This window comes from Salvia hispanica, chromosome 3, assembly GCF_029641045.1.
Source record: "Salvia hispanica isolate PSC_SH4W2 chromosome 3, Shi_PSC_v1, whole genome shotgun sequence".
Classification (NCBI taxonomy): Eukaryota; Viridiplantae; Streptophyta; class Magnoliopsida; order Lamiales; family Lamiaceae; genus Salvia; species Salvia hispanica.
Genome location: NC_142694.1, coordinates 37,696,750 through 37,721,194, shown reverse-complemented (window position 1 = coordinate 37,721,194; position 24,445 = coordinate 37,696,750). Strand labels below are relative to the sequence as shown.

Sequence of the window (24,445 nt, the reverse complement as noted above, 5' to 3'; positions counted from 1 at the left end):
TTTCTTCTTCTTGGACACCCCACCGCAAAATTCCTGGCTCCGCCACTGCCAAGCACAATTTCAGTTATCCAAAATCTAGCAATTGGTTGTATCATACTACCATGCTAAAAAATCGACAAGCAAACCTAAATTACTGATTTCCTTTACAACACATACTACTATATATTAGGTGCTTAAAGATTCTTTTCTTCATTTAAGAATAGCCAAAGATAGCCCCTGATTATGTATATATCAATTAAAAAATCAAGAAAAAAAATTCAAAAATATTGTCGATCTATGATGAAAAACATCAATGACCTTATCATCATTCAAAAATTTGATAATAATAATCAAACAGACTTGTAACTTGAAAAAATGCATTAATGCTAAATATCCCGTGTTTAAATCAATATCATGAAATTAGATATGCAACCTATATTATTGACAAACAGACCTAAATACTGCATTATTTTACGTCCACTATAAAATCTTATAAATCTTCTTCAATATCTCTCATCCAAAAACAATTTTATATAAAAGATAAAAAAATGTCTCGTGCTTTTTCTCTCTTGGTGCTGTTTGGTTTCTTGGTTCTTCTTATTACTCCATCTCTTGCTCGTGATTTAGATGACGATACTTATTTGTTAGACTCGAGCGATAATGAGAATAATGAAGGTTTTGATGATGACGAGATGTGGAATATTGAGTTGCTCAAGGGTCAACGCCGTGGCCGTCGTGCTCCTCCTCCTCGTAGCCATGGCGCACCAAGTAACCGCCGCCGTGCTCCTCCTCCTAGTAACCGCCGTGGCCGTCGTGCTCCTCCTCCCCCCCACCGCAATCATGCTCCTCCACCTGGAAATGTTTTGAAATGTATTCATTGTTGAACAAAATAAATTAGTTCATCCATTATTGTGAACTAAATAATTATAGTCTAATAAACATTTCCTACTATTATAAATCCTCAATTTTACGATGAAAATATATACTCCTTATTTTCGATGAAACATAAAAATATATACGATGAGCAAATTTACGATAGTGTACAAATCCCATGACGTAGTCGATTTTCTCTTAATCTATTCAGATTTGATATAGTTTCAACTATCGTGTGAAATTTTGATTTTTTTAAACAGGTATATGAATATAAATTTAAATGCTATATTATAAAGCACTCGAACTCGAGACCTTTGGTCTCATACATTTTAAGTTTTTTTTAATACATATATGCATTTTAAGCTATATGAAAATGAATCTAATATATACTACTACTTATCTAAGAAACTAAAATTATATATTGTACTATACATTATTAAATTGTTGAAATCAAAGCAACATTAAAGTTGGGACACAGACCCTAACGATTTTGAAAATTAAATGTTAAAATAATAATTTTAATAATGTTTTATTTTTTATTAGTGAACATCAATTCAAACTCCCTTGAAAATTATAGGCAATGTGGATACATATTTACAACCATTAGAAATAATAATTTAGCTCGAAATCAAAGGATATTTGATTTTAAAAAGAGAGAACTAACTTGAAAATTTCACACACGATTAGTCTGAAATGAAATATAGCAGCCCAAATTAAAAAGTGGACTAACCTTGATAATAAATGCTCTTGTTATTTGACTGTGGAATTTGATAATAAGATTTTATTATGGCTAAAAGCTAAATTGATCCTCTACATTTGCTAAAAGAGTTTATGTCGGATCAAAGTCAGATATTTTATAATAGACGGATGCATGCAGTATCTTTTTTTATGCATGAATATATGTTGGCTTCTTGTTTAGTCTATGAACAACATATTGTTATGAGAAATTGCTCGACAAAACATCAAGTGTGATCAAATTGTAGTCAATCTCACAACTTCCGAAAAGTTGATTATGTCATAATTTTGAGATTTTCGCAATTGTCCTAAAGGGAAATTATATAAGATACGACAGACATAAAATACGATGTGGACAAAAATGTTCAACTATTTAAACGATATGATTTAATACGCCTAGACAACAACATTCAATTTTTACACATATATGTGTACATGTAGCACGCCACAATTTTTTGTCATGAGATGGTTAAAAATATATCAAAGTTATAAAACAATCGACTATTTTAAAAGTTGTAAGAATAGCCGGAAATTGATCAAACTTGATAGTGTTTTTTCGACAAGTTATTCTATACTATGTAAAACCTTATTATGTCCTTAAAGATTATTTTCTTCATTTAAGAATAGCCAAGAAAAGCCTTGATATATACCAATAAAAAAATTCAAGAAAAAAATTCAAAAATATTGTCCGGTCTATGATGGATAACATTAATAAACTTATCAACATTCAAAAATTTGGAAAAAATAATCAAACAGACATGCAACTTGCGAAAATGCATTACTGCTAAATATCCCGTATTTAAATCAATATCATGAAATTAGATACGCAACCTATATTATTGACAAACAGACCTAAATACTGCATTATTTTACGTCCACTATAAAATCTTATAAATCTTCTTCAATATCTCTCACCCAAAAACAATTTTATATAAAAGATAAAAAAATGTCTCGTGCTTTTTCTCTCTTGGTGTTGTTTGGTTTCTTGGTTCTTGTTATTACTCCATCTCTTGCTCGTGATTTAGATGACGATACTTATTTGTTAGACTCGAGCGATAATGAGAATAATGAAGGTTTTGATGATGACGAGATGTGGAATATTGAGTTGCTCAAGGGTCAACGCCATGGCCGTCGTGCTCCTCCTCCTCGTAGCCATGGCGCACCAAGTAACCGCCGCCGTGCTCCTCCTCCTAGTAACCGCCGCCGTAATGCTCCTCCTCCCCACCACCGCAATCATGCTCCTCCACCGGAAATGTTTTGAAATGTACTCATCGTTGAGTAAAATAAAATAAATCGTACTTCCATTATTGTAAGAGTTTCTTGTACACAAGATATTACTTACCTCATAAACTAAATTAATTACTCCGTTAATAAACATCAAGTATTATTGTTACTATTGTGAAGCAAAAAATCCTTAATTATCTTAAGGTGAAATTATGTGTATTATTTTCTATGAGACATACCAAATATGTTTAAAACCATACACAATGAGTGAATTTACGATAGTGTTCGAAACCCTATAGTCGATTTTCTCTTGATTTATTTTTTCCAGTTAATAAAGGGAGTACACTAGTAAGAAGTTTAGGCTAAGTCAAATAAACGGTCCAATATTCAAAGAACTTATGAAAATCCAGGCATTTACTTAATTATAGATGGAATGCACAATAAAAATATCATAAAGTTCCTTTCAGTTTTTCTTATAAAAATATCAACTAAGGAGTATTTGACAAAAATATCTCATGCATTCTCTCTCTTGATGCTCATTGCATTTTTAATTGATCTTGTGTTGATCTCATCTATAGCTCATGATTTAGAAGGAGATACAAGGGATTCTGATATACTCCCTCTGTTCCAGATTAAAAGTCACTTTTTGCCATAAAAGTCCGTTCCAGTTTAAGAGTCACTTTTAGAATTTTTTATATTTGATTATACAATTATACCCCATTCTTCATCAAAATTACATCAAAATGTCATTATTTACATTAAAATAAACCAAAACAAAAATCAAAAGTCAAAAGGGACCCACCTCCAACCAACTCTATCATCTCACTTCATTTATTTCACACTCCACCGTCTCACTTCATTTATTACACACTTCAACTCTTTCTTAAAACCCGAACCATAACAATAAGTGACTCCAAATATGGGACGGAGGGAGTAAATAAAAACAATGAAGTTGATGAGATATTATGAAATAGAGTCGCTAAAGCACCACCACCACGGTTATCGCCAGCACGCTCCTCTCCTCAAAGCCATGGCACACCAAGAAACCATCGACACCGGCCGTGCTCCTCCTTCCCAACATCGCCCTCTGCCCCAACGCCACCACCATGCTCCTCCATCGGAAAGCTTTAAAAGATGTATATTTTGTCCAAGAAAACAAATTACTACTGTAGTACTTTGCTTATTGTGATAATTTCTTATATACTCCGTATTATGTATTATCATAGTAGTAGTATATTATTGCTTCACAAACCTAAATGTTCCGTCATAAACTGTTACAAACCTTTTATAACAATCTGCTTAATTATAGTAGGTGAATAATTAAACCATCTAAAATCTATTCTTTTTACACATATTCACAGCATATAAGTTGAGATAACCAACACTTAAAATTATAAATATATGAACATAAAAATGTCAAATTGAATCCACTAGAACTCGCAAAAATACCAAAATTAATACTCATTCCAATTCAACAAAAATCCAACGATGCAAAACCATCACAAGACAGTATGAAATGACTCCAACAAAGGCTATACAACAAGTCTTCAATTTATGTATGCAATCAAAGATAGAATGAAAGAATGTTGATAAATCTTCAAACAAACAAAAAGAAAAGAAAAGAAAAGCTAGGAATTCTTTAATGGTAGAAGCACTGCATTGCGCGACTTGAATTTGGTGGTAATCTCATTAATCACATCTTGAATTCCCATATATGCAACTAGGAATTCCGCTGCATCACTTTGGCTTAGCAGCTTCTTCACTAGCATCTCGAGTGCCTTGATCCTGATGAAACAAAACACGAGACTATAAGAAATTAATGTGGTGAATGAATAAAAAGAAGTGAGTCGAACCTGAGATTTTGGGCCTTGACTATGACCCGGTGGAGCTTCCTGAACTCGGAGCGGAGTTGGGGCAGGGCGGGCCAGTTGGCGTTGTCCTGGGGCGGGCCGAAAGGGAGGTGGAGGACGCAGTTGGACTGGACCTCGATCATCTCCTCGTCGATGACGGCCTCCTCGTTGCGGACGTCGCTGATGAGGTGGGACAGGGCCCGCTCGACGCCGACCGGGTCCCACACGTCGAGGGAGCGGGCGATGGAGCGGAGGAGCTCGAGGGCGGTGGAGGGCCGCCAGTCCCCGAGCCAGAACACGGCGGCGGCCTCGTGGGGCGGGGCCCACTTGGGCATGAGGAGCTCGGCCACGTCGGACATCTTGGTGGGGCCCGTGGCGCGCCCGTAATGGGCCTTGTACCGGCCCAACTGCTCGTCGATGAGCTTCTGGATGGCCCATCTTGCCTTGAGCTGTTTCTTCAGCTTCGCTGCTCCGCTCCTCTGCTCTTGCCTCCACGCTCCGTATTTTTCGCACCACAACTCTTCACCTAACAAATGCAAATGCAAATTCAAATTGATCAAATTCGCACAACACAAAAACAAGAAATTGGAGATTAAAGAAATTGTTTCAGAATCGAAAAGCAGAGAGAGAGGCGTACAAGATTTCCTGGAATCGCGTTTCGGGAGGGAGATGCAGGAGAGTTGTTTGGTTAAGGGATCAACATCTCTCAAGGGTTTGAGATGTTCGTCAAATTCATCATCTTCCACAAAATGCCTCCTGCGCGATAAAGAAAAACAATGGTACCAATTAATTCATTACTCTGCAACACTAGATCAATAGCAATTGCAGAGAAATTTACAGCAGGGGTTGAGACGCAGTTCTCCTCATTTTCTTTATCTTCTTCACCCAAACAAACTGATCAATTTTCAAATCTCCTCGCCCTCTTTATATCATCAATGCATGTCTCCCTCAATTCTTTACTGTTACGTTCTTATTTTCTTTATTTGTCTTTTTTTGAGTCGGTAGTTCATAAAATGATTACTATAACGATTTTTTTTCTTATAGTATCACTTTTATCTATACGTTTAAAAAAATATGCATGTTATTTTATTTTTATATTTTCCAAAACTTGAGAATTAAGATCTACTACTCCTATATATCAAATTTTACATGTCTTAGATCCTTTGTTAGCAGTAAAATTAAAAGCGCACCTAATTTTAAGAGTGAATTGCCAAATAAATCATGATAAATGATGTGGCCCAGTCTTATACTTTTCAAAATCTAAAAATATTACTATGTTTATCACTTCTTTTTAAGGTAATATGCATGTTTATGTGATGAATGATATGTATAAAATCGGCTGATACATCATATCATATATTTCACCGAAAAGGAAACATTTGAGATAATTACAAGATTTTCATCTTCCATGTTTTAATTTTTAGATTTTGAAAAATGTTAGACTAATTAGAATTTGACATTTATTTGAGAATTTTCACTAATTTTAATTGCCAAATAGATCACATCCAAGTACCAAATGCCATCACTTAGTCAACAGCCAACAAAATACCACTTTACTAGTAGAAAATAGGTCACGGCTTGACTAAATTTCAGCTTACAGGCTTATGTTTCAAACTTTCAATCCACAGTTCTAAAAAAAATGAGGCAAAAAGAATAAAAAACAATTCTTTACAAATCAAACTCAATCTCCAACGCTCAAACATTTTCGATTTCATGTTTCTGCTCCTCATCTGAGACAGATTCACAACTGTCTTCTGCAGCAGGAGGGCTCTTGAACATTTCATCACTTTCTAATGCAGCGAACTTCTCCTTGTCTCCTTTAATCAGCTCCACCACCTCGAGCATTGTCGGTCTCTTCTCCGGCTGATTATGCGCACAGATCAGTCCGATAAAGACGAGTCTCTTCAGCTCTTCTTCGTTGTACACCCCATCAAGCCTTGCGTCTGCAAGTTCGCTGAACTTCCGTTCGCAAGCCAGAGGCAGAGCCCAGTCTGTGATCGGGCGTTTCATCGTTGAACTGAGCTTCTCCAGTGGCTTCTTCCCACTAGCAAGCTCGAGCAAGAGGATGCCGAAACTGTAAACATCACAGCTCTCGGATGCCTTACCTAACATTGCGTACTCTGGGGCAAGGTAGCCGAGAGTACCCTTGACTCTTGTGGTCACGTGCGTTGCACCATCAGGAATGAACTTTGCGAATCCAAAATCAGCAACTTGAGCTTTGAAGTCAGAATCTAGGAGCACGTTGTTGGCTTTGATGTCTCGGTGGATTATGTGCGGAGTTGCATGATGGTGTAGATAGCTGGTATAATGGTATGGAACAAGAATTAGCATAAAAGTAGTAAGAGAACAATGGAGTGAGCACAGGTCATATTGAGTACTTACACGATGCCCTCAGCAGCACCGAGAGCAATGCACATCCGCCTTGTCCAGTCGAGATGACTTTCTGCAGAGTGTTGCCCATGAAGATGCGACAGTAAGCTCAGATTGGTCATGTAGTCATAGACAATCAGACGCTCTTGCCCTTCAGCACAATAGCCGCGCAAAGTGAGCAAATTTTTGTGCCGCACACGAGCAAGTATCTCAACTTCAACAGAAAACTCAACCTCTGCCTTGTTACTCCAAGACTTCAACCTTTTCACAGCAATCTGTTCGGGAATGAGTGCGAGATAAGACAAGCACGGCTAATATTGAAGAAGGGCAATGTTTCATCTAGCTCAGCATGACAGACAAAGGTTTTCTGTAACTCAAGAAAGGAACGAAAAAGAAAGATATATCCCACTTTCAATTTTGAGAAACTACGTTTGGTAACTGTATCTAACTGCATGAAACTTGGGAGTATGGATGCATTGATCGAGTCTGAAACTACTGAGACAGACAAGAGTATTTGCACAAACTCCTTGTACATGAACATTCTCAATGAAAATTATGAAATGCAAGCAACTTTGTGGCAACATGCACTAAATGAACTATTTTACCTTTAAATAAAGGCCTAAAAAGTGCATGGGAGGTAATGAGTTTAAGAAGCTGATTGAATAATCAACATTTCATCCCCTTGTCATGAAACATCAAACATTCAGTATATGGTCATTGCTTAGTCAGGTTTACCTCGTCGATATTAACATCTCCACTTGGCAGTAATTTGAAACAAATATTTTCAAATATGTAAATCAAATCAAGACTAGAATAGTAAGTATCATTGAAGGAAACGTTAGCCATATACACAAACTGCTTAACAGACTATCCAAGTAAAATTGAACACAATGAACCCGAAAACAATTTCAGCACATCTGATTTCCAGTTATCATTGATGTCATCATTGGACTCAATAAGCACATTTGATGAATAATTTCCTTGTTCTCTAATTATTACTAGTTCCCTTGTATAACTTTCTAAAAAAGCATTGAACACTGCATGAGGGAAAGTCGAACGACCTGACTGACTGATGAGCACATCACAGTAACAAGTTACAAGTTACAACCATAACAAGAATAGGCTTTGATTAGTACCCTCAACCGAGAAAGCAAAATAAAAGAAAAGTGGCTCAAAGGCAGTAATGCCACGGCCATTTCAATGAAAACTTAGTATCTAACTACAAATTTTTCCATCCATGGATAGAAACCCATGAACAGTCAACTATTGGCAATCACGTATTTTGACAAGCATTGATTGCTACACGCTACACCATTATCACAGCTAAAGTGGTGGCACTTATTTTATCTTATCATAATCAAATTGAACCATAAGCCAACTCTTTCCAATAACAGTGAAATACTACTAGAATGCGAGGACTACGAAAACTCAAGAAACTAGAAGAATGTGATGAAAGGATAAGTGGTGTTACTTGAGAACCATCCCAGAGCTGACCCCAGTAAACACTGCCAAATCCACCTTCTCCGAGCTTGTTATCATAGTTAAAGTTGTTTGTAGCCAATTGCAACTCTTTCAGAGAAAAAATCCTCCATGTTGTCTCCTTCTTCACTTGTTTTTTCCTGTAAAAAAATAAAATTTATGCAACTACATTTGAATACAGAAGAACTCCTTCCAATTCCTCACAAATATGTAATTGACACATCAAGATTAGAGGATTAAAGAAGAAAATAAAATACTACTACTACAAAACAGTAATAAATCGAATTGAGGGTTTATTCTCAATAAAACAGAATCAGAACAAAAACTGAAAATTCAAATAAAGAAAAAGCAGTAGAAATCGACATGGACCCGATTAAATTGAAGTACTTACCGATCTGAACCCTTAACACAGCATAAAAATGAGGAAATAGCCATAAATCGTTACGCAGCAAAAACCCCCCTTTTCTGCAGATTTTTCACCAGAGCTTGGTAATGAAACCCCTTCTCTCACTGAAAACCCATCCCCTTAGCAGAGCTGCAAACTGTAAGGATTCAAATAAGTGTTTGGGAAGAAAGTTGGAGAATCGCCGAGGCTTTGGTGGTGGAGCTTGAAATGTGACAACGATTAGTTGGAAATAATGTGTAGAGAGAGAGAGATGTCATTCTCTGGTTTGTCAACTTTGTTTGAATATTTGTTGGAGCTTTCCTCTTCCGGAATTCAAATTCCCACTTCTTCCCAACTTTTTATTCTACCTTTTTTTATAATTATTTCAAACGGAAAACAATGAATCTTTCGTTAGGAAAAAATAATTAAATAAAGTGGATATTTTGTTTGACAAAAATAAATGGATTAGGTCAAATATATATACAAGATTCGTCAAGGTTGTCCATCTACTTTTTTTACATCTATATTTTACTAAGAGGTGAGCTAGAATAGAATCTATAGGAAAAGTGTATTGTCAAAAAGTTAAGAAAAGTGTATTTTAGGTGTATTTAGTTTCAAATTACATATAACTAAAAGTCTAAATTATCTAAATATTATTGGTTGAACACATTATGATATGGAGTACTACTTTAAACTAACAAATTTTTCGCTGACGGTAAAAGGTAATTTGATTGGTTAAATTTATCCTTACTAAAAATAGTTTGAAGCTTCAAGTCACTTATATGAAAAGAGTATATGTAAATTTTTATACTACTTTCATTTAACTTCGAATCTAATACTCCTTCCATCCTACACTAATTGACACTTTTATTATAAGCACGAGTTTTAAGAAATGTAATAAAAAGTTGATTAAAAAAGTTAGTAGAACGTGAGACCCACGTTTCTTATATTTATTTTATAATAAAATGTGAGTGAAGTTATGAGTTTGTGAAGTTATAAGTTTGTGAAGTTATGATAAAAATGAAGTGTGACAATCAGTGGCGGAGCCAGAGATTTCATAATGGGGGGTCCAAAATTAAACTTCAAAAAAAATTATATAAATTAAATTATATAAAAGTTAAATGCAATCACATCATAACATTTGTCTTCTATTCTTCATCTTCTGAAATCGCTGCATAATAATTTCATTGGTAACTTTAACAAACACATCATTTTCGATGTAAGGAACTAAGCAATCATTCAATAGTTGGTCTCCCATGCTATTACGTAGAGAAGTTTTGATGATCTTCATTACTGAAAAGACTCTTTCTACTGATGCAGTGACAACTAGTAAGATCAATGACAAATTAACTAATAAATAAACCATTGGAAAAACTTCATGTTTCCTTGTAGAAACCATCTTTTGAGCAAGACCACTAATTGAAAACTTCTATGCGCACATCAAACATAAAGTTCTCAAGTTGACTTTACAACTAAAAGAATAAAGAGTAACCAAAATATACTATTTGCTCAAATCTAAAAAGTTGTCGTTACAAACAATAATTAGTAAATAACAATGGGACTCACGCTCACAAATCAAATAGTATAAAACTATTAACACATACACATAAAATAAAGAATTGGGGTTAAAAAATTCCAACGACATAACTGCCATACCATTAAATAATTGAATTACATAAGCTTTCTTCTTTCTTCCCTTTGAATTATTATTGCAACCATAAAAAAAATAACCATCTAGAAAAATCAATTGAGTTTTGAAATATACCTAATCGTAGATAATCAGATTATAAACTTGGAACGGCAGAAGGAGAAATTAGGAGGAACAATTCGTATAAATTTGCTGAAACCCATCACTAATAGTATATATATATAAATTAAAAGGAATGGTAAACCTATCACTAATATAGTAATATTATATATATAAATTAAGAAGAACGATTCTGAAACCTATCTCCAATATTATATATATTATAAATTATAATTACTGTGAAATTACTAAAATACCCCTAAGTTTTTTAAGAATTAGTGGGGGGACCATGGGCCCCCCTGGCCCCACCCTCCCTCCGCCCCTGGTGACAATTATTATATGACGAATCAAAATGAAAAAGAGTGACAATTATTATAGGAGGGAGGGAGTACCGAGTACGTGCATTTAAATTAATGAGCTTTGCATTGAATCATGCTAAAAAAATACTATGTGATACGGTGGGAGTAAAATGAAGACAAAAAATTACTCCCTCCGTTCCACAGGTAGAATCATTTCATTTTTTGCACTCGTTTTGGAAAAATGATAATAAATAGTTAAAGTGGAAAAAAAGTAAAGTAAGAAAGAGAATAATATAGAGAATAGTCTTATCTACCATATTCTCTCTCTTACTTTACTTTTTCCTAATTTTAACTATTTATAATTATTTTTTCAAAACGAGTGCGCAAAATGAAATGACTCTACTACTATAGAAAGGAGGGAGCATTCTTTTTGCAAAAAAGCATATGGATAAGACAAAGAATCTATACATATATAAAAGGCGAGTTTTTGCCGTAATTTGATATATTTGAAAGTTATGGGGTGAATTTAAATTATTATAAAATATGTAACTCTCGTGAATATTTATTTAAATATTTTAATGCTTTGACTAATCTTTAAATAGGATAATGAGCATTTAACAAATTTTGTAACCTCTATTCTCTTAATTTTATAATTTATGATGTTTTAATTTCATGATTTCTCATATTCTAATTTTATGCCTATAAAAAGCATAGAGTTGTAGGTGAATTACACATTCACCATTCTCTCTCAAGCTCTCAACATTTTATACATTTAGAGTATTGCTCAAATTTTGGAACTCCATCAAGTTCATCGGTGCCAGCGGGTTTGAGAAGTTATACACGTTAGGAGGAAGACGTTTCATCTTTGGGGATAATACGTCAATTCGAAAGTACTAACCGTGATGTACTTTGTCGTGCGTAAATAGGGTTTTTCTCAACTAGACTTATAGTTCGGTTTATTTTATAATTTTCGTTGTAATTTTCATTTCATTTTTTTATTGCAATAGTTAGAGTACTGCGTGTATATGGTTCCAGAATTCTATGCTAATATTTTTTACAATTCTTAGAGATGGAAGAATTGTGACATCCTTAACTCAAACAAGCATAATGTTTATCTTCATATTTACACAATTTATTATTTTATATATTTATATTCTAACTTGTGCTGTAATTATATTATATGGTGTCTAAAAAATAATATTTTATGACTTATGATGAATTAATAAGTGGTGCATAATATGTATATTTGCAATGAGATAATTAAACCTTTCAAAATAGAGTTGATCAAACAATTAGTTGTTCAAATAAAATAAAATAGTTTACAACCAAATTTTGGTTTACCAATAATACTATTGTTGAAATTAGGATTTGACACTTAATTGTTCCAGGATACGACTGATTTTCTATAGAGAATCTAATTATCTTATATATAGGTGATCAACTAAGTAAAATATATACTTATATTAAATATATTTTACAAAAAGAAAATTTGCAGCATTGAGAATTGTGAAGTAGCATAAAAAATAATATAGATTTTTCATATTCCAACCAGCCATGTTTAAAAGTACAATAAATAAAGATAAACATTCCAACATTCAAAAGGGCTATCATTATTCAATAATATAATATGTTAATTCAACCAATGAATGTAATATTTTTTGTATAGTTTATCATTTGAATTTTTTTATGGTCATAGTTTTGACATTTTGAATATTATGAGTTATCGATTTATTATTTTGTTAAAAGTGTGATATACATTATTTTTAGTTGAGAAATATGAAGGATTGTTTTAAACATATTTTTTAAATGTGTCTAACACTTGATATAGTCTCTTCATCGTTGTCCAAATAATTATGTCTGCCTTGATTCCATTTCAAATATGTTTAATTTTATGTCTTTAAGTGTAAAATGCATCGAGGAGCATATATTTATTGAATTTTTATCATATGTATATTTTTCTATTTTTAAATTTGATATAGTTATATTTTCATATTTTAATTAATCAAATAACAATTTAAAAATATGTGATAAAAAATATATTATATCGTGCATCGCACGTGGGTTAACACTAGTGTATATTAATAACAAGGCTGGTTAATTATGATTCGATATCCACACTATTTGTGATTCGACAAAAATTATTATCACACAAATGTGATTGAATTCATGCTATATTTTGAGTATTTACATTTTGATGTATGGAAAAAATGAATGACCAAGTTACGCATTGGGCCTTTGGCCCAAAATATTTATCTGCAAGTTCATATAAACCCTAATTCCAAAACCCTACTCCCTCCCTCGTTCATATTCGCAACAGAAGCTCAGAAACTTGCGACGGCAACAACATGAGGCCTCCAAGGGGACGCGGTGGCGGAGGGTTTAGGGGTGGCCGAGACGGCGGCGGACGTGGCTTTCGGGGCGGCGGCGGCGGCCGTTTTGGTCCTCGCGACGAAGGCCCTCCTTCTGAAGTCATTGGTCCGTCTCTCACTTGTGTTAAAATGAATGCTTGATTACAGTCCGATTTTTATTGTGATTTTGATGCGCAGAGGTTTCAACATTTGTTAATGCTTGTGAGGGCGATGCGGTGACGAAGCTGTCTCAGGAGAAAATACCCTACTTCAATGCTCCAATTTACCTTGAGAACAAGACGCAGATTGGCAAAGTAGATGAAATCTTCGGTCCCATCAATGAGTCTGTGAGTATGATTACTTTCTTTGGATGTTAAATTAAATTGGTATACTGATGAGCTGCTTTGTTGCTGTAGTTATTTTCGATTAAGATGATGGAGGGCATTGTTGCAACGTCGTATTCTGCCGGAGATAAATTCTTCATTGATCCAGCTAAGCTTTTGCCACTCGCCAGATTTCTTCCCCAGCCTAAGTATGTTGTTTCCCCCCTATTTTACTATGCCTTGCTATTTTTAACCAATGCATATAATGGAGTAGTGTTTTGGTTTTGCCCACTGACACAGTCAGAGTCTTGTTCATTTGTTTGCATCACAGATATCTATTGTCTTAATATCTGAAAATTGTTGCAAGTAGAATTATTCTGATTTCATAATGTTAGCAATGTGTTTGGTAGATTGAGATTTGTGTTGAATTATTCTATTTCAGGGGACAAGGGCAATCTGCTAGAGGTGGACGTGGGGGAGGAAGAGGTGGTGGAAGAGGTGGAAGAGGTGGTGGAGTAGGCTTCCGTGGAAGGGGTGCTCCCAGAGGTGGTAGAGGTGGTGGATTTAGGGGTGGTAGTCGCGGTGGCGGTAGTTTCAGGGGCAGAGGAAGATATTAGATGTCATGGCTCTTCATGCTTCCCCTATCAGTCAACAAGCATGTCATGGCTTATTGTTTGGTTATGGGGTGTAGTCTTTGTGGAAAGGAATAGGGTGGTTTCACTAATATCTGCTTTTGTACTCTAAACGAATATCTACTTTATATTAAAACTTGTGCTTTGATTCCCTCTTCCAATTCTGTTTTCTCATATTACAAGTTCACTTCTATGCAAAAGCTTTGGCCTATGAGAAGCTTGATATCCTAAGTTAATCTGAATGTATTTGATCCTTATTTGTTGGTGTGTTTTAAATTAAAAGTCTATTTATGCTTCTTTATTGTTTGAATATCAAGTGTTGTTGTATACTTTGAATTTTACTTGGAATGGATCAGCAACATCAACGTATCGCAGCCTTGGCGAGAGGCCACTGCTGCGGCCGCCAAGTTTGCTAGCTCGACTAATGTTGCCATTACTCTTGCTTCCCCTGAAGGGATCCTGGCAGAATTTAAGCTCACCAGTGCTTCAGCTATAGCATCAGGAAAACTTCACTTGTTTCAAGTCGGAGTCAAATTCGGTGGATATCATTGGTCTTGTTACTGGGCCTGAGATTGAAAAGAAACTCAAATATACTGGAGATGTCTGTTCCGGCATCATCTTAGGGAAGCAACTTGTAAATGCTCCAGCTAATGCTCTTACTCCAGGTTGGTTTGTAGTGTCTGACTGTAATTTGTCAGTGTTGTGTGATTATATATATTTGTATGGAATGATATTTGTTCCTTTTCTTGATATCATATGTTATTTGATGTTAGGTAAACAATACAGATGCAGAAGGCAGACTTACGCTTGCAGATGCGTTGGTGTATGCTTGTAATCAGGGAGTTGAGAAGGTAGGCTGAGCTGTCTGTTTCACAAATTACATTCTCCAAGTTTTAATGATCTTTAGCATCTTCAGTTTTTGAGGGGCATTGTTCTCAAGGAGCAAAAATACCCAGGCATGAAATGACAACCAGAAGTTAGCTAGTCTATAATTTGTTGGTTGAGAAATTTATTCTTGAAGAAGGCTAAATTTATCAATTTCTTTATCCGAAAAGATGATATTCTGTTGCTATGAGAATGAAATAGGGATGGAAAGGAACAAATATCCCATTTACATGGGAAATAAAACTAAAATACAGCTTCTTGGGTCACTTTGAAGTAGATTTCTGAAAGACTTCTTTTTTTGATATGCTGATCGTTCGTCTTGCTACACTGACAGGGGCGTGTGTTGTTGTTCTGGGACCTTCTATTGCTGGTAGGTTTTGACTTAAGTTGGTATGAATTTGGGGCAAAACTCTAATTCATATTTAGATATTGGTTTATTGAATCCACCTTCTCCGAGCTTGTTATCATAGTTAAAATTGTTTGTAGCCAATTGCAATTCTTTCAGAGAAAAAATCATCCATGTTGTCTCCTTTTTCCCTTGGTTTTTTCCTGAAGAAAATCAAGTTTATGCAACTACATTTGAATTGCTCTTCAATATTAAATTCACATACAAGATTAAAGGATAAAGATCATTATTTCTAAAATATACAAAGAAAAAAAAAATCCAATTTTCCACAGCCTCTATAATGTATGCAGCAGTAGCAATGAATCGAATTGAGGGTTTATTCTCAATATAATAGAATCGAAACAAAACCAAGAATTTAAATAAAGAATAGAAATCGACATTGAACCGATTATATTGAAGTACATACAGATCTGAACCTTTAACACAGCAAGAAAATGAGGAAAATTAAAGAAACAAATATTATTATATTGAATTGAGAGAAACAGCATGCCCTGCCGTGCATTTGTGCACAGCAAACTTTGGAGCAGGATCCGCAGGCATAGCAGGGCCTCTGTTCCACCCAAATAATTAAAATAATCAAATAAATTAAATTAATTTAATTAAATAAACAAATATTATTATATTGAATTGAGAGAAACAGCAGGCAGAGGATCCTGCTCCTAAATGGACCCGTATCCTCTGTTGTGTCATAATCACAGCACGGCATGCTGTTGCAACAAACGACGCCGTTTTTGTTGTTTTTTTCAAAAAAATTTCTTTCCTTCAACTGTTGGAGCCAATTCCAACATGCATAATAGATTTATTAATTAAACTCTTCCCTATAACAAATATGTTGGTATATGTTAATGTCACTAATTAATTCAAACTTCGAGGAATCATTAATAACTATTACTCCACCTGCTATTAGATTATACTACTAGAGAAGGCTTATAAATTGTAAACATGATGGAATAACTATTCCTTCAAAAGAAAATGATGGAATAAATATTTGTATATTTTATTTTTAAATATTTAATTCTTAAATATTGATTCTCGCATGATCTTTAATTTGACTTGGAGATGTTGATACGGATGAATATGCAAAATTTTTAATTTGCAAAAATATTTAAATTTTTTTAATTAATATAGAGATATTCCTATTTTATTCTTTTTAGAAAATTTTTATTTAGAAATTTAATTTATTTTATCTTTATTTTATTATTTAAATAAAACAAACAAGTTTGTGATTTTTTTTAAGAAAAGAGTGAATGATAAATAAGACTTGAGTGAAGTTTTCTTAGCTTTTTGCTCTTCCTTTTTTTCATAATTCTATTATTTGTGATTAATATATTCTGATAATAGGTGAAGTAATAGTTATTAATGATTCCTCGAAGTTTGAATTTATTAGTTACATTAACATATACCAACATATTTGTTACAGGGAAGAGTTTAGTTAATAAATCTATTATGAATATTGGAATTTGCTCCAACAATTGAAGGAAAGAAAATAAATTTTTGAAAAAAACAACAAAAACGGCTTCGTTTGTTACCACAACATGCTGTGCTGTGATTATGGCACAGCAGAGGACCCGGGTCCATGTGGACGCCGTTTTTGTTGTTTTTTAAAAAATTTCTTTTCTTTCCTTCATCTGTTGGAGCAAATTCCAACGTGCATAATAGATTTATTAATTAATCTATTCCCTATAACAAATACTAGTATGTTGGTACGTGTTAATGTAAAATAATATACTAATTAATTCAAACTTCGAGGTATCATTAATAACTTATTACTCTACCTACTATTAGATTATACTACTAAAGAAGGCTTATAAATTGTAAACATGATGGAATAACTATTACTTCAAAAGAAAATGATGGAATAAATATTTGTATATTTTATTTTTAAATATTTAATTCTTAAATGTTGATTCTCACATGATCTTTAATTTGACTGGGAGATGTTGATATGGATTAATATGCAAAATTTTTAATTTGCAAAAATATTTCAAATTTTTTAATTAATATATAGATATTCCTATTTTATTCTTTTTAGAAATTTTTTATTTAGAAATTTAATTTATTTTATCTTTTTTATTATTTAAATAAAACAAACAAGTTTGTGATTTTTTTTTAGAAAGAGTGAATGATAAATAAGACTTGAGTGAAGTATTCTTAGCTTTTTGTTCTTCCTTTTTTTTTCTTCATATTTCTATTTTTTTTGATTAATATTGATACAGATGTATATGCAAAATTTTTAATTTGCAAAAATGTTTAATTTTTTTTAATTAATATAGAGATATTCCTATTTTATTCTTTTTAGAAAATTTTTATTTAGAAATTTATTTTATTTTATCTTAATTTTATTATTTAAATAAAACAAACAAGTTTGTGATTTTTTTAAAGAAAAGAGTGAATGATAAATAAGACTTCAGTGAAGTGTTTTTACCTGTTTGCTCTCCCTTTTTTTTTTTTTTTTTTTTCCATATTTCTATTATTTGTGATTAATATATTCTGGTAGTAGGTGGAGTAATAGTTATTAATGATTCCTCGAAGTTTGAATTAATTAGTTACATTAACATATATCAACATGTTTGTTATAGTTATTATGAATATTGGAATTTGCTCCAACAGTTGAAGGAAAGAAAATAAATTTTTGAAAAAAACGACAAAAACGGCTTCGTTTGTTACCACAGCATGCTGTGCTGTGATTATGGCACAACAGAGGACCCGGGCTGATTGAATGAATGTTTTATTTTAGTGTTCATATGTATATTACCGTTATCTTATCAACTGAACAAATAAGTTTTTGTCATGATTCAATCTAGGGCTGCAAATTCAGGTACCCGTGGGTACCCAAATCCGAAAAATCGATATCCAAATCCGAAATTTCTAAAATATGCTACCCAATATCTGACCCGTATGTGAATTTGGGTACCCTAATACCTGATGCGGTTGCCTGAACCCGATTAATCGGGTACCAATAATCTCGAAATTATAATATTTCAAATTTATTCTGTTTGTATAATGCATATTACAATGAAAATAAGAGTTGTTAAATATACTTATTGACTATTGATGCGGTTGCCTGAACCCGATTAATCGGGTACCAATAATCTCGAAATTATAATATTTCAAATTTATTCTGTTTGTATAAAGCATATTACAATGAAAATAAGAGTTGTTAAATATACTTATTGACTATTGTTAAAAGTTTAAACTTCAATTTAGTGTTTCTCATTATTATGATTCTACGACTATACATATACTCCGTACTATAATAGTCATCAGACACTATTTAATTCTAAAATAAAGAAATTTTTGGCATATGTTCCGACGACGTTCAGATGATAAATTTTTGCAAAAAATATATCAAATTAAAGGCAATTTTATAAGGATTTTAACGAGATCTCAATTGCATATGTTCCGACGACGTTCAGATGATAAATTATTGGGGTTTGTATACTAAAAGATGCTTCGAGCGTACATGCCTTTGTACAGTCAGCTTGTGCATGTATACGAGAAACGCCACGTTCACTTGTTTACCTAATTATGAGAATAAATAATATAATATAATGGTTTATTATTGAAATATGATAAACAAGTCTAAGGCTTTTTACTGAGAAGGTCAAGTAGGGAAATTCGATGAATCTCCTCATGAGTTTTACAATAGGGGACTTGGCCAGATCTAGTAAGAAGAAAAACGTATTCACAACCTAATAGGCTTTGGCTACCTATTGGTATGATTGCGGTGTTTGTGATAATTCACTTTTACCTAAGAAGAGATTGGTAACACCGGTGTGGTAAAGCATTAAAAGGATCTAATACGAAATGTATTATTTATTGCTATCTACTGTAAGAATATATTTCAGAAAGTTTAGTATTTTCTAGTCTATGATATTAATATCAATATTGTTTATTTAATCAAACGCCACTTTGACTTATCAATATGAGAGAGTTTGTACGTAACTCAAACATGATATCTTGGGTGGTAGTAATTGAATAACATGAAGGTATTGAAATATTATTTCATAGAATTCGCGGGCCCAGTGTGGTATAAATCCCTAAAAGGGTGATCCCCAATGAGGTGTTTGAAAAAAGAATTTATTATTCAGAAATCTGCGCAGTTGGAATTTATTCCACGAATAATAAATAATGTTTCAAACTAGAAAACTTTTTGGAGAATTAATTTAATTCTAGTCACATAGCCGACAAAAGAATTAAATTGACGGATCAAGATAATCTTAAACGCGGAAAATATTATAAAATAAAATGGACTCACGTTATTTGTAATTTGGTGATTTAGGTGGGAGTGCAATATTATTCTTTAGTGGAACAAAATAATATTCCATTGATAATATATTACATCATGGGTCATTTGATTTAATTAGTTAATTATCTAATGGGTGAGCCCAACACCTAAATCATTCCATGGATCCCCATTCTAGCCCAATAAGTCTTTTATAAATAGTGGTGAGATGTGGAAACCCTAGCACACTATTGACACAATTCACACCTCAAACCCTAACCCTAGCCGCCGATTACTCGGCCTCTATCTCTCCCTTTTTGTCTCGATTTTTGAGCCATAGAACAAGGAGATCTAGGGTTTTGGTTTAGCCTTGTCTTACTCATTCTAATCCATAAAATTGAATCGAGATATATTGTTTTGTGTGGTGTTCTTCCTAGATCTCACCAAGCTATTGTTGATTATTCAAGATCCGCCCACACAGATGAATCATCAAAGATAAGAGAATAGATTGGAAGATTTGTGGTTGATAAACCAAGGATCTCCGGGTGGTGCAACTAGCAACTTCGATCCTATGATGGATCAAGAGGTAACAATCGAATCTACATCAAATATGCATGATTATGTGTTTTTTGATGTGTTATATCTACAGATCTATGTTTATTGCATGAAATTGGAATCGAATGCATAATCACCTAAATAGTTCCGTTAAGGATTTGTTTGTTTTCCGTGTCTTCCGCTGCGGTAGTCCCAACAAAAATTTGATATTTTTTATTTCAGTTTTCGTAAATGTTGATAAGAAGATTTTTTCAACAAATACATCAAAAAATTTCAATATAATGCATATAAAATCTCAATAAAACCATGTAAAAATCTCAATAAATATGTGTTGATATTTTCATGTACTTGTGTTGAAATATTCATGTCATTGTGTTGATATTTGTTATACACTATGTTGATATAAATCAAAAAATACGAAAATTATGATATGATAACAGAATGACGATCTTACACCTTTTATTGATATTTAGTTTACTATTTATAGAAATTCGTAAGATTTAATCTCATCCACACATTTTAAAATTTAAGGGTGTAGATTTGGTCTTAATTTTGGATTATGGTGCTAAAAGTATTAGAAGATGACCCCATAATTGTATATTGAAGAGATAATAAAATAATAAAAAAGAACATAAACAATGTAAGGTCCTAGATAAAAATATTTATCATATATATAAACGGATATTAATCGGGTATAAATCAAGTACCCGAATACGGATTTCGGATACCCAAAACCCGAAAAATTCTTACATCAACTACCCGAACCCGTTATTTCGGGTTTCGGATACCCAAAATCTACTGGGTATCGGTCGAGATCGGATATACCTGAAATCCTAGAACTAAATTTGCACCCCTAATTCAATCTTTATTTGTGACGTATTGTACCTTGTTATAATATTGTCAAGATAATATAACAACACCATAATGTATCACATTTATTTATGAAGATGATTATATTATTATTATTGTTAATTTCATTTATATTTTAAATTGTTAATATAATACTTAGAACTATCGTAATGAGAAGTTTGACTGAATTTGAATGTAAAAAATCAGAACTAACCGACCTCACTACATGACTTATCCTCATTTGCGAAATTAAGTAATCGTATGCCACACGCGCCCCAGATGCGTGGGGATTCGTAATATGTCACTTTTTACTCACTCAATTCGCACCGCGTCTCCTTCTCCATCTTCTACTTCGGCTATATAAATTTTGAACTGAGAGTTAGTTTCAATAAAACACAAAATGCACTCCAATTTTGCTTAGCTTCGGTTTTATTGAGTGAAATTAATGAAGAGAGAAAATGTATGAGGATGAGGAGAGAATGAAGAGAGAAAATGGATGAGGATGGAGAGAGAATGAAGAGAAGGTGTGTATTTACAGGGGGGAAATAAAAAAAAAAACAAAAAATATATTTATCGCCGAATTATCGCCCACAGTGGTCGGCGATAATTCGGCGATAATCCGACGATTTTTCGCCGGTTGGCGATAAAACGAGAGGAAAAATCGCCGAATTATCACCGACCTCTCCCATTGGTCGGCGATAACTCGGCGATAGACGGCGAAAAAACGCTGACTTTTAGCCGGCACCATTGGGAGTGCTCTTATGACTCGTGAAAGATTCCTAAATGCAAATTTTGGGGTCATTCTAGTTGGCTGGGGAGAAAAATGTGTATGTGACTCTTTAACGTCAAGCTACCAATAATGAATCTTTCCATCCAACATATTGATGCCAAACAAATATCTTGCTCAACTAATTAAATACTATATTAATAGTACTTTCTCTGTTTCATTGTAGTTGAATTATTTTTTTTTTTAATAAAAAACTAACATATTTTTTTTTCTTTTATTTTACTTTCTCTTATTATTCTCCTTCCATTTAACCCACTTTTAGCACGATTTCTTAAATGTTGTGTCGTAAAGAAATGCCTCTACACATGGAAGGAGTATTTAGTATATTAAAATTTGTCCATTCTCAGAGTTTGAGTAACTTGTGTTTATTATTAGTATCCAATAATTTGCTTCTAAATGGACAAATCAATCACAACCTTTTTAGTTGGAATAATAGTGGTAGGGTGGTAGTAATGAATTTAAATTAACATGTTTTCACGTGAATCCTGATTGAGCAGCTTTACCAATAGTATGCATTAGTTTAATAAGTCTCAATCCTTATATACTCCTCCTAGTAGAACTTGCCTTACCTTAGGTATGCTATTCTCCAAAGTCCAAATAATTGTTTTTTCGTGTTCCTTATTTTCAATTTTGAAACGACAAGTTATGTACCGTATCTCTATCAAATCTATATATGTTTCATGATGAAAACACGTGTTTGTATCGCCCCACTCACACCAACATATGCATTGGGTATTGGGTGTTCCTTACGTCGCACTTGAGACGTCCATGTCTCACCTAAAATGTTCATTTTCTTTATTTGAAAATAAATCTTTTTCTTATCTCTTTTCATTAAAACATTCAACTATTTTTTTTCTTTACTTACTTTACCTAATAACTCTTCCTAAAATCTTGTGTCACTCAATAATGTGGACATCATGAGTGGAACGGAAGGAGTATTAAATTTACTCATGATCAATCTGATATATGATATCAAGGAGCAATGACGGATCTAGAAAATCGAACTCGTGGGGTCGAAAAATAATTAATAATATACTAGTATAATATTTAGATAATTATTATATATTAATACAATAAAATATTGCATTATTTTTGTTAAGCATGATAATTTATTAATTCCAGTATCCATATTTTTGAAAATATAAAAAAAAAAATCACCATACAATAATTTAATTTTATTTGTAATTTTACAAATATTACTGTTATTTAACTACAAATAAAAATAAAAGTCAAATCAGATCAAATCAAATTTATGATTTATACTAAATGACAATTATTTTTAATATTTTACAGATTTTGAATTTACTTTAACTATTAATTAAACATTAATTAAATTAAACAAACACATGTTAAAAGTACTACTGAGTATAATTAAAAGAATGGAGTATTTAAGTTTATTTTTAAAAGAAACAAACCCTAACCCTAGTACTACGGATTATAATTAAAAGAAATGGAGTATTTAAGTTTATAATTAAAAGAAATAAATAAAATAATGTCATTTAATAAAAAAGTCCCTAATTACAGCGATGCGCCGCTTTCTTCTCCATTGTTGTCTTTTCCAAACTTCTGCAATTTTTTTCATTTTCAGTTTTCTCTTGAAGCTTTTCTCTATTTCACCTCTCCCCTAATCTGTTTTCTTCAAATTCACTTCCTCATTTATCTTCCATGGTGACGAATCAGCCAAAACGTGGGGTCGGAGCTGATGCAACGGTGGGTCGACGGCTGATTTTGGGAGGTTCTCGGAGGTGTTCACTATTCACGGACCGGCGGTGGGGTCGGCCGACCCCACCTGGGTCCGTCATTGTCAAGGAGTACTAGTATTTAATACTAGTTGATCCATTTCTTTTTTTATCGTGCTTTAGGAAAATAGTTAAAGTGGAAAAGAGTAAAGTAAGAAAGAAAATAAAGTAGACAAGACTCTTCTTATTGTATCCTCTCTTACTTTACTTTCTTTTCATTTTAACTATACTATTTAATAGTATCATTTCCTAAAACACGTGCAAAAAAGAAACGCCTAAATTACTTTGGGACGGATGGAATATTAGATTTTATGCGATCGAGTAATACGGATTACTAGAATTTAAGATTATCTTATTAGTTTATGCCAACTTGTTTCACCACAAGTGATTGATTTCCTTCTTTTGATAAAGTAATACAAAGTATTTTTTTCTTACTTTATTTTCTTTTTTATTTTATTTTATTTTTTTATTTTATTATCTCTTTATCTCTTCTAATTTTTGCTCTGTCATGCTTTATTCTATTAATCTTTCGCATCAAAATGAAAGAAGTACTACTAAGTATGATTAAAAAGACATAAAAAATGAAATATAAATAATTAAAATAAAATTACTAGTAGTACTTAATAGCACTCCCTACATTTACATAAAAAATAAACTTGAGTAGATGTAGTCTAACCCAAAATATTTTCTAGTGATCTAATCCATATATATAACCCCTATATTACACCAATTTTTAAATTAAGCACAACATTTGT

At 32.9% G+C, this 24,445-nt stretch overlaps 3 protein-coding genes across 3 annotated transcripts; 1 reads left to right on the top strand and 2 right to left on the bottom strand.

Annotated features, from left to right (window-relative positions):
* Positions 1–4,279: 4,279 nt before the first annotated feature.
* On the bottom strand, positions 4,280–5,446 carry LOC125209919 (seed dormancy control protein; the record flags this gene model as incomplete). Its single annotated transcript, XM_048109495.2, has 3 exons — positions 4,280–4,596; positions 4,665–5,187; positions 5,299–5,446. Coding segments are annotated over 3 exons (828 nt in total), but the record flags the coding sequence as incomplete, so codon positions are not given.
* A 741-nt stretch (positions 5,447–6,187) lies between these two features.
* Positions 6,188–9,239, bottom strand: LOC125208924 (PTI1-like tyrosine-protein kinase At3g15890). Its single transcript, XM_048108454.2, has 4 exons — positions 8,902–9,239; positions 8,503–8,650; positions 7,044–7,306; positions 6,188–6,960 (listed from the first exon to the last, which is right to left on the bottom strand). The coding sequence occupies exons 1-4, from the start codon at positions 8,943–8,945 to the stop codon at positions 6,357–6,359; spliced, it is 1,059 nt and encodes a 352-aa protein (XP_047964411.1). The 5' UTR covers positions 8,946–9,239; the 3' UTR covers positions 6,188–6,356.
* Positions 9,240–13,234: 3,995 nt separating this feature from the next.
* On the top strand, positions 13,235–14,405 carry LOC125208912 (putative H/ACA ribonucleoprotein complex subunit 1-like protein 1). Its single transcript, XM_048108438.2, has 4 exons — positions 13,235–13,416; positions 13,488–13,636; positions 13,706–13,821; positions 14,055–14,405. The coding sequence occupies exons 1-4, from the start codon at positions 13,287–13,289 to the stop codon at positions 14,227–14,229; spliced, it is 570 nt and encodes a 189-aa protein (XP_047964395.1). The 5' UTR covers positions 13,235–13,286; the 3' UTR covers positions 14,230–14,405.
* Positions 14,406–24,445: the final 10,040 nt, after the last annotated feature.